Here is a 9899-nt window from a genome sequence, read left to right on the forward strand (position 1 = left end):
GCTTTAGTAAACAAAGTAGTAATGAGTCAAACCCTTTTTACAAACAGTGTGCAGTAATCATTGTTATATTAAAGTAAATATTGAATAATTGTATATAATATATATATATATAATAAATACGTAAAATTAATTTATAATATATTAATAATAAATGAAGTACCAAGATGAATTCAGAGTGTTTCCATAAAACTTTGCTTGAAATTTTGCATTTATTCATCCATTTAAGTAAGAAGTTCTTGTACATGTTTGTACATATTTTAAGTTAATATTTATTAACGTTTTAAAAGTCATTTTGCTTCCTAGCATAACAACTGGTTTTAAAAGAAAAACGATCGACGTTGTTTGTCGTTGATTACTTTTGCCTTAGGACGTCAACGTGACGCTAATCTGTATATCATGCACTAGGCATCAGAGTTAGATTACCGTATGAACCTTTCAGACTATCAATGAAGCAAAGGTCTGTGAAAATCCAGAGAACCCCTTTATCTCGACAGTGACGAACCAGGAAGTGTTGTAGAAAAAAGCTCTGCCTGTTCCGACTGGAGGACAAGCTACGTGTAATTTTTGATTGAAAATGGCTGATAGGAAAGCCAATAACATCCCTAACAGCAGCGCAAATCTGCTGTTTTCAGGAGCACCTGAGTTCAATTTCAGCCTGCCGTTCCTACCAGTCAGTCAGGCCACCGGCCCGGCGGTTTTATCAGGAGGTGAGCTTATAAAGTCTTCAAATGAGCTGCTTTAGTGGCTAGTGATGTTAGCTTTCCTCTGTTTTTCAGCTCAAAGGTCTCTTCTCTTTATGATAAATAGATCATGCTTTCTGTAAGATTATTTCACTCTTAAATCCAGTAAACAGAGTTTCCCGGTTTTACTGATGTCAGATATTTTATGAATTTTGTATTGATTTTATTTGCTTAATTAGTAAAGGAGAACAGTTGACGTTACACTTGTTTTTATATACAGGGGAAATAACGTTATGTACTAAATTTCAGTGTGAAATTAATCAGATTTCTTTGCTATGTTCTTAACTCTAAACTGCCGTTAGTCTTCATCAAAATTATGAGATTGCATTGCATTGTCACTCACTGTCCCTTTAATCACCTGTCATCACACCAAAGCGTAATTTAAATGACATTATATAGTATAGGAACACAGAAATATACATTTGTGTCTTTTTCAGAACCATTACTGCTATATCCAGAAATAAGGACAAGGTTCATTTAAAAAAAAAAATGTTATATGCATTTTCCCCATATTCTCCAACTCTTTATAAACACTGTCAGATATTTATGAAAACATTAATAAAATCAAGCAAATATCAAAGTCAGTCTTCAATCATTTTTATTATAATTTATTTTAATAAAAAATACATTTATTTTAATTTTGAGGGTTTCTGTTAATGCAGGGCGACCAATTAAATCCAGGGAAGTATTTATTATAGCCTGAGTGCACTCTGATTATTCATTTATTTTTTAAAAATTAAGAAAATAAAATGCTTACCATTGATGATTATGTTTCTCTATGTTAATACTAATATATTTATTAATATTTTTTACTAATATTATAAACTATAAATTTGCTTTGCATTTCTTCATATCATCCTCTGTAAAGATGATGCCAGTGAAGTTGGAGAAGAAGACAGTTTTCTTGGTCAGACGTCATCAGCAGCTCCTCAGGCCTCCACGTTCAATTATTTCTCAAGCGTCACCAACAGCAGCGACCCGTTTGCTTCTATTGGGCAACAGCCATGCCCTCCTCCAGCCGCCACTGTCGTTCCATCAACAACTGGCCCTGTATCCATTGCAGCTAGTCTGCCTCTGAACCCACCAATATCTCACATGAACCCCAGTCAGCAGTATGGCAGTGTTCCTAATCAGACCCCTGTGCGTACATACACTCCTCCGCCTAATGCACCGACTCCTCCTCCGCAGAGCACCCAGCAGTCCTATAATCCATACCGGCACACTGCTGCCAGTAGCAAAGCTAATCCCTATCTCATGGCTCCTGAAGTACAGCAGCAGACCCCCAGTCAAACACCCCAGCATCTAAACCCCTATACTCAGGCGATACCTGCTCCCTCGTTCCAGACTCCTCCCACGTTCCAGACTCCACCCACAGTGTTCACCAAGGTTGGTCATGTAATGCCATCTTTGTCTTTAAAACACTATGAGCTTAAATTTATAGTAATAAGAAGGATTTTACTCAAAATATCATCTGCTGCCATTATCAGAGTTGTTAGAGTGTGCATTAGAAATGCATGATATATCGTACCATATTGGTTGTCGGCCATTATTAGAGATATTTTGCTTTGTTTTTATTGGTATCAATTGATATTTGATTTATATCAGCCGATATTGATATTAAATTGTAGATGCTAAATTCCTATATTTTACATTTAGATTACCTTTGCCATCATCTAATGCTCACTAATACAATAACATCAAATAAAATCATATTTTTTCATACGCACAATACAGTGTTATGTTTGTATTTAGTATTAGTAATATTTTGAATTAATATATTTTTTATTTAGTTTTAGTTATTTTAGTACTTCAACTTAAAATGATTTAACTTATTTCACTCTTATTTCATCCTATTATATTTTATTTTAGCTTTCAGTGGCCACTAATACATTTTTAATAGTTTTAGTTATAAATACTGATACAGCATAATGTTGTAATACCTAAATTCACTTTATTAAAAAAAGTTTTTCATAAATATATTCAGCAGATTTGTATCGATCAGAATATTGATATTGGTGCATCCTTATTTAATGTTAATAAAATCGAGAAAGATAAAACTGTTTAAGTTTATTCAATTAAGTGTGTTTTTAAGCATGTTTAAGAAACCTGGTATATTTTGTTTATATATATATATATATATATATAATTTAACTTTTTTAAAAAGGGATTGCACTTTGTCCTTATACTGTTTTGCTATTCCCCAGCCTCCCCCAACACAGATTCCTCCGCCCCCTGCAACGACAAGCATGGCTGGACCGTTAGTCCCTGCCAACTCAATGGTGCCATACACGTATAATGTTTATGAACCTGTACAACATCACTGGTTCTACTGTAAACAAGTGGAGTCAAAGATGGTCTGGCTTCCCTTTAGTATTCTGGATTCCATTCGCTTGGAAGAGACGTTCAACTCTGGTAAGACAGGGAGTGTTTTCATGGAAGAAAAATGAAATGTATTTGCTTAACACATTGCATGCACAAGGCGCTGCCAAAATGTTGGCATTAGTTCTCTAACTTATGATGAATGGAGCCTGTATGTTTAATTTTAAGATAACTAAATTGAGTGAATGTTAGGCTAAATGCCTCTGTCACTGTAACTTAATTTGTTTGAGATGAACTGATTTAAAAGTGTTTTTCTATGTATGCTAAGAGCATGTGGCCACTCTTAGTCTATTTCACAACATAGTCACTTCGCAATCTGTTGCTTCAGTTCAGCCAGATCCAGAGAATGTGATTGTGTGTACGGATGGAGGGCGCTATGACGTGCAGCTGTACGACCGCACACGGACCTCTGTGTACTGGGAGGAAGAGCCCACAGAGGTCCGCCGCTGTTCCTGGTTCTACAAAGGAGACGCAGACAGTCGCTTCATCCCATATTCAGAAGAATTCAGTGAGAAGCTGGAGGTTTGTGCTTCCCTATACTTTTTTTCTCATCAGTATTCAGAACAGGCTTTTAGGATGACATTTTAACTGCTCATTGTTGTCTGCTGTAAACAGGTCGAATATAAGAAAGCTGTTACCACTAATCAGTGGCATCGACGACTGGAATTCCCATCTGGTGAGACCATCGTAATGCATAATCCAAAGGTACAACTTTTTGAAATGCTCAAAAGGCAGTTTTCAACTTAAAACGGAAAACTTTTTATGCATTTTGGCCATTTATTTACACAACAACAGTGTTTTGAGGGGCATGAAAATGCAAACTTTTGAAGATGGGTTTCAAAGTGTAAGTTTTTCAAAAAGATCCAGTTTTGGTCTTTGTGTAAATTACAAAAACGTGAATTTGTGAAAACGGTGAGGTCATGCGCATGCGTATTACATGTTCAGTCTATTGACCTTATTCACAGCAGCGCCATCTTTGTTTTTTAACGGGAATGAAAGCGAGGCTGTGAGGGAGACATGCATCTTTTCAGTGGGTAGTACTGTCATTTAATGTGTTTTTGGATTGTTTTGCTAACGAAACACTGCAAAAAATATCTTTCCGAGACAAAATTTCGCTAGACAAAAAAAACCACACAATATGAGCTGTGGAAAATGTATACAACTTTTTATAGCGGATTCCATTGAAAGCACGGTCAATCTATCCCTCACAGCCTCGCTTCCATACCTGTCAGGGCGCTGCTCTGGTCTACAGGTGGGCAGTGCTTCTTTACAAAATGACATCGCCAACTACTGGCCTGGCATGCATAATACAGCATTTTTAGTCCTTTTCGTGGATCTGTGTGAACGGGGATTGTCATCTGCACACGGAAAAGTACACTATCATTAGAATAGACACTAGATATAGTAAACACTTTTTCTTGTTGCTTAAATGATTGTTTGGTTCCTCAGGTGATTGTGCAGTTTCAGCCGTCTGCCATGCCTGATGAGTGGGGCACGACACAGGACGGTCAGACCCGACCTCGGGTTGTCAAGAGGGGTGTGGACGATGATCAAGATGAAGTTCCTGATGGTAAATCGGTCTTTTGTTCTCATTTTCTCATTTTGTTTTGCTTTCTCACTTTAAAATCCCCCAAGTTTCAAAATACAACTTGTCAAACAGCCTTCAAACTCAAGATTCTTCCGTATTATTTGATGGTGAATGCATAGCATGGCAGATTCACTGAAGAAAATGGTCTTTTCCTGTCTAGGCGAGATGGCTCAGGTGGATCATCTGGTGTTTATGGTGCATGGCATCGGCCCCGTCTGTGACCTGAGGTTCAGAAGCATGGTGGAGTGTGGTATGTGTTACGCAAGTTGTGAATACGGTTTTCTAAGTCAAACAATTCCAGTAAAAACGAATCCTACTGTTTTGATGTGAATTCTTGAACACAATATATTGCGCTTCAGTCAAACTGTGTTTGTGTGTTTGCAGTGGATGACTTCCGCAGTGTGTCCTTGAAGTTGTTGCAGAGTCATTTTAAGAAGGCTCGTGATGATCATGTCATTAGTCGTGTGGAGTTTCTGCCTGTGCATTGGCACACGGCTCTGCACGGTGACGCTACAGGGGTTGACAGGTAGAGACACAACCTTCAGCCACATTCAGAGGAAGTCTTACTTGGGTGCTCTATATTAGGCCTAAAACTAATGTTCCCGTTTTTGCTTTTGATGATTACTTTATTTTGTACTGACCCTTCAGCCACCAATATATGATTTAAATATAAATATATTGTCAATTCTATTCAAAATATACATTACTGTTCAAAAGTTTGTCTTTTTTTAATTCATTTTTTTAAAGAAATGAATCCTTTATTCAGCAAGGATGCATTAAGGCCAACTCACACCGCACTGAAAGACAGCAACAGACACTTCGTCTGTTTTTTTTTAATATCAGTGTGTTACCCATGTCGGCGTCTGTTGGCGTCTGTCGGAGCTTGATTTGATCAAATTGTGATCAAGGAGTAAATTACATTTTAACGTCTATAAAAATAAATAGAAAAGTAATTTTAAATTGTAATAATATTTCACAATATTGCTATTTTTACTGTATTTTTGAAATCTAAAAATAATTCTCATTACCCTCATTTGGTGCTCCAATGAACTTGAAATCTCTATACATTTTTGCCCAAATTATGTTGTCTGTTATATCATAAGCATTTTGTAATTTAGTTCTTTCTGTCTTTTACATTTTGAATCATGTAGGAGGATAAAGAAGATTACTCTGCCCAGCACAGGTCGTTTGCGTCACTTCACAAATGAAACCCTTTTAGACGTGCTTTTCTACAACAGCCCAACCTACTGTCAGACCATTATGGACACCGTGGCTTTTGAGATCAACCGCTTACACACACTATTCATGGAAAGAAACCCAGACTTCAAAGGCAGAGTGTCTGTGTCTGGACACAGCTTGGGTGAGAATGCTTTCCTTTGATTAAAATAAAGCTTGTACTACAGTGATGCACTATTAGAGTACATATAGTGTTTAACAACACCATGTATTGAACTAAACTAGTATCACAAATTTCTTTCAATTTATTATTTCCCCTAATCTATAGGCTCTTTGATACTTTTTGACCTGCTGTCCAATCAGAAGGTCTGCTCACCTTTATCAGGCCCAGTAACCAATGGAAATGCTCCGCTTAATGTGAAACAGGTATCAGTACATTTTGGATGAGGATGATCTTAAAATGCTGCACATTAACTGAAGTAGTATTATGCATCCCTGGAACACACAACCTTTATGGGTGTTTAAGATGACCTTATCTTAATTATTATAGGGAATTGCCGTCGTCCAGGCCAATGAAGTGGCTACTGTAGCAGCTGCTGAGGAAGAGGCCAAAGAGGAAGAAGAAGAGATTGGCAACCTGTCATCTGTTCTGGAGATGCTGAGTTTGTCTGAGTATCTGAGCACCTTTGAAACTGAGAGGATTGATATTGAGTCTCTGGTGAGAGCATTTTAAATGAGTTTTTACACCTTTTATATTAAAACAATAAGCAACTCATCACTGCTATTCCTCTATCTCTATTACAGCTGTTATGCACAATAGATGACCTAAAGGAAATGGGTATTCCTCTGGGGCCACGTAAAAAACTTGCCAACTTTGTCAAAGAGAAGTCTGCAAAACAGGCAAATTTTCCGTTTTTTGCATCAGGTTTTCATTTGTCCATTCTGATGTGATGCTTTGAAACACATTTTCTTCTCGACAGGCTGCACGAAAGGCTGTGAAAGAGAAAACTGTAGAAAAAGAGGAACCAAAAGAGACCCAACTTCCCGTCCAGACAGAGCCCACACCAGATCCTTCAATCAGCAAACTGCCAGTGGGAAGGAACATGTCCTCAATCCATGTAGATTACAACTATTTCGAAATAGGCACAGGACAGGTAAAGCTTGAATTTACACCATCCCAAATTGATCTATGGACCAAGATGATTGAATGAAGGTCATTTTGTCAGAAGCTGATTGTGGGTCTGAAACGTGAATATGCTCTGCAATCTTGGATGTTCTCCTCCAGGTGTCGGTGGTATATCATGCTCTAGACTTTGAACCGGTGAATTTCTTTGCTCTCGGCTCTCCCATCGGGATGTTTCTGACAGTACGTGGGGTGGAGAAAATTGAAGAGTCTTACCAGCTTCCCACTTGCAAAGGGTTCTTCAATATCTACCATCCAGTGAGTTGTGTCTTAGATCGTCTACTGCCTCTCTACAGCTGCATCTGATCTTTTGGAAATCATGTGGTTTACGACTAAAGTGTCAGTTTAAATGAAGAATAATGAACAACACGATTTGGAAATTAGCTGTGTCGCTAATACATTAATGATATTGTGTTCTCAGTTGGATCCAGTTGCATACAGGATTGAACCCATGATCTTACCAGACGTTGAACTGGAACCGGTTTTGATCCCTCATCATAAAGGGAGGAAGAGGCTTCATCTCGGTATGTATTAAACACAAGGTTCGTACGGTCATTAAAAACCTGGAAAAGTCATGGATTTTTAAAATAGCAATTTTCTATTTTCTAAAAAGAAATAAACCCAGAAAGTTTTGGGAAAGGTATGGAAGTCTTTTTTCAAAATATTTAAATTATAGGATATATGTTTAAGTGATAATATTGGTTAAACAAACTACAGTACATAACGTTAATTCGATCTGTCTGACTGCGGCATTCCATCAGATTTTGTTTTGCAGCAATGAGCATTATAACCAATCACACGCATTTCTGTTGAGCTTATGATTGTGATGGTCAATCAGAGGCGTTCAGATTAGTCATCGTTGAAACGAATAGTAAATAATAAAATAAATGTTTATTTTGTATTAAACCACATAGCTTGTCATAAATTAGTTAAGATCTCCTGTGATTTGAAATTTGAATATGAATTTTGAATATTTTACATGTATACACAGACGTTTCATGGAACGTTAGGTCATGAATATTTGCCTCAAAAGTCATGGAAATTTATTGGTAGAAATGTGCATGAACCCTGTTGATAATTTCTTTGCATATATATTTTATTATAAATTAATTATTAATCATTTATTATAGTTATTTAAATAATTAATTAATTATTATTTTAAAAATAATGAGTAAATTGTACAGGGCAAAAGTTTCTGGTGTTGATAAAGCAAATAAAAGTAAAAAAAATAAATAAGCATTATTGTTATTTAAATGTAAATGTAACTTATAATAGAAAGCATTAATTTTCTTGGTTACAAAATGTATTTTTTGTGTCTTGCATCCAGAATTAAAAGAGAGTTTATCCAGGATGGGCTCTGACTTAAAGCACGGCTTCATCAGCTCTCTGAAGACTGCTTGGCAGACTCTGAATGAGTTTGCGCGTGCTCACACCTCTTCTGCTCAACTGCACGAACAGCTCGCCATGGTCGCCAGTCAGATCAAAGCACAAGAGGAAATGCAGGAAGGGGAAGGTGAGTCACCCACAATGCATATCCTCTTAGTGTCATCAGTTCACTGTGCAAACTGAATCTGAATGTTTGTTTGCAGAGGAGAGTAAGATGGTTGAGAGTCCAGAGCCTCAGAAGGAAGAAGAGACGCATGTAAAAGTGGGCCTGCTGAATGGAGGGAATCGCATTGACTACGTCCTGCAAGAGAAACCCATCGAGAGCTTTAACGAATACCTGTTCGCACTTCAGAGTCATCTGTGTTACTGGTATGTGATCTTCCATAACAATGTAATTATGTAATTGTATTATTGTCATTTTGTGAAATACAATAAAGACTCTTTTGTCTCTTTCCTCAGGGAATCTGAAGATACAGCTCTGCTGCTTCTCAAGGAAATTTATAAGTCCATGGATGTACGGCCAGATCATCCAATGCATTAATGTAATGGGTCAATAAAACTCCTTATACATCAGAAGTCATATTGCTTTGAAGATAAATCAATATTTTAAACAGTTTTCAACTCTTCAACTGGGACTGTCCCAGCAGTTTTTGTTATTTTATTTTCCTGTACTGTAGTCTGTTGTATAAAAATGAATACACTTGTATTATTCCATGTGTCTTAAATTAAGAAATTAATAGTGGATTTCAATACCACTGCAACAGTTTAAAATACAATTTTTATAGCTTATAGAGCTGCAAATGTTTGTGTGCAATTGCAAATGGAATCAAATGGTATTAACAAACTTTATCTAGAGTTAGAAAAGGAATATTGACTATGCTGTGTAAAAACTACAACCAAGAATCATAATAAACTGAACTATTAGTAGCGGTTGTGTTGCTCTTGCTTGTTATACACTCACCTAAAGGATTATTAGGAACACCTGTTCAATTTCTCATTAATGCAATTATCTAATCAACCAATCACATGGCAGTTGCTTCAATGCATTTAGGGGTGTGGTCCTGGTCAAGACAATCTCCAGAACTCCAAACTGAATGTCAGAATGGGAAAGAAAGGTGATTTAAGCAATTTTGAGCGTGGCATGGTTGTTGGTGCCAGACGGGCCGGTTTGAGTATTTCACAATCTGCTCAGTTACTGGGATTTTCACGCACAACCATTTCTAGGGTTTACAAAGAATGGTGTGAAAAGGGAAAAACATCCAGTATGCGGCAGTCCTGTGGGCGAAAATGCCTTGTTGATGCTAGAGGTCAGAGGAGAATGGGCCGACTGATTCAAGCTGATAGAAGAGCAACTTTGACTGAAATAACCACTCGTTACAACCGAGGTATGCAGCAAAGCATTTGTGAAGCCACAACACGCACAACCTTGAGGCGGATGGGCTACAAC

At 37.2% G+C, this 9899-nt stretch overlaps 1 protein-coding gene across 1 annotated transcript; it reads left to right on the forward strand.

The window, feature by feature from the left end:
- Positions 1-508: 508 nt before the first annotated feature.
- On the forward strand, positions 509-9068 carry sec23ip (SEC23 interacting protein). The gene is made up of 18 exons (XM_084391080.1): positions 509-707; positions 1609-2126; positions 2945-3152; positions 3448-3641; positions 3735-3824; positions 4569-4689; positions 4868-4957; positions 5092-5233; positions 5859-6067; positions 6212-6309; positions 6434-6601; positions 6688-6783; positions 6864-7037; positions 7169-7324; positions 7488-7590; positions 8394-8579; positions 8656-8821; positions 8912-9068. The coding sequence occupies exons 1-18, from the start codon at positions 575-577 to the stop codon at positions 8991-8993; spliced, it is 2934 nt and encodes a 977-aa protein (XP_084247206.1). The 5' UTR covers positions 509-574; the 3' UTR covers positions 8994-9068.
- Positions 9069-9899: the final 831 nt, after the last annotated feature.

This window comes from Rutilus rutilus, assembly GCF_951802725.1.
Source record: "Rutilus rutilus genome assembly, chromosome: 20".
NCBI classification, from domain to species: Eukaryota; Metazoa; Chordata; class Actinopteri; order Cypriniformes; family Leuciscidae; genus Rutilus; species Rutilus rutilus.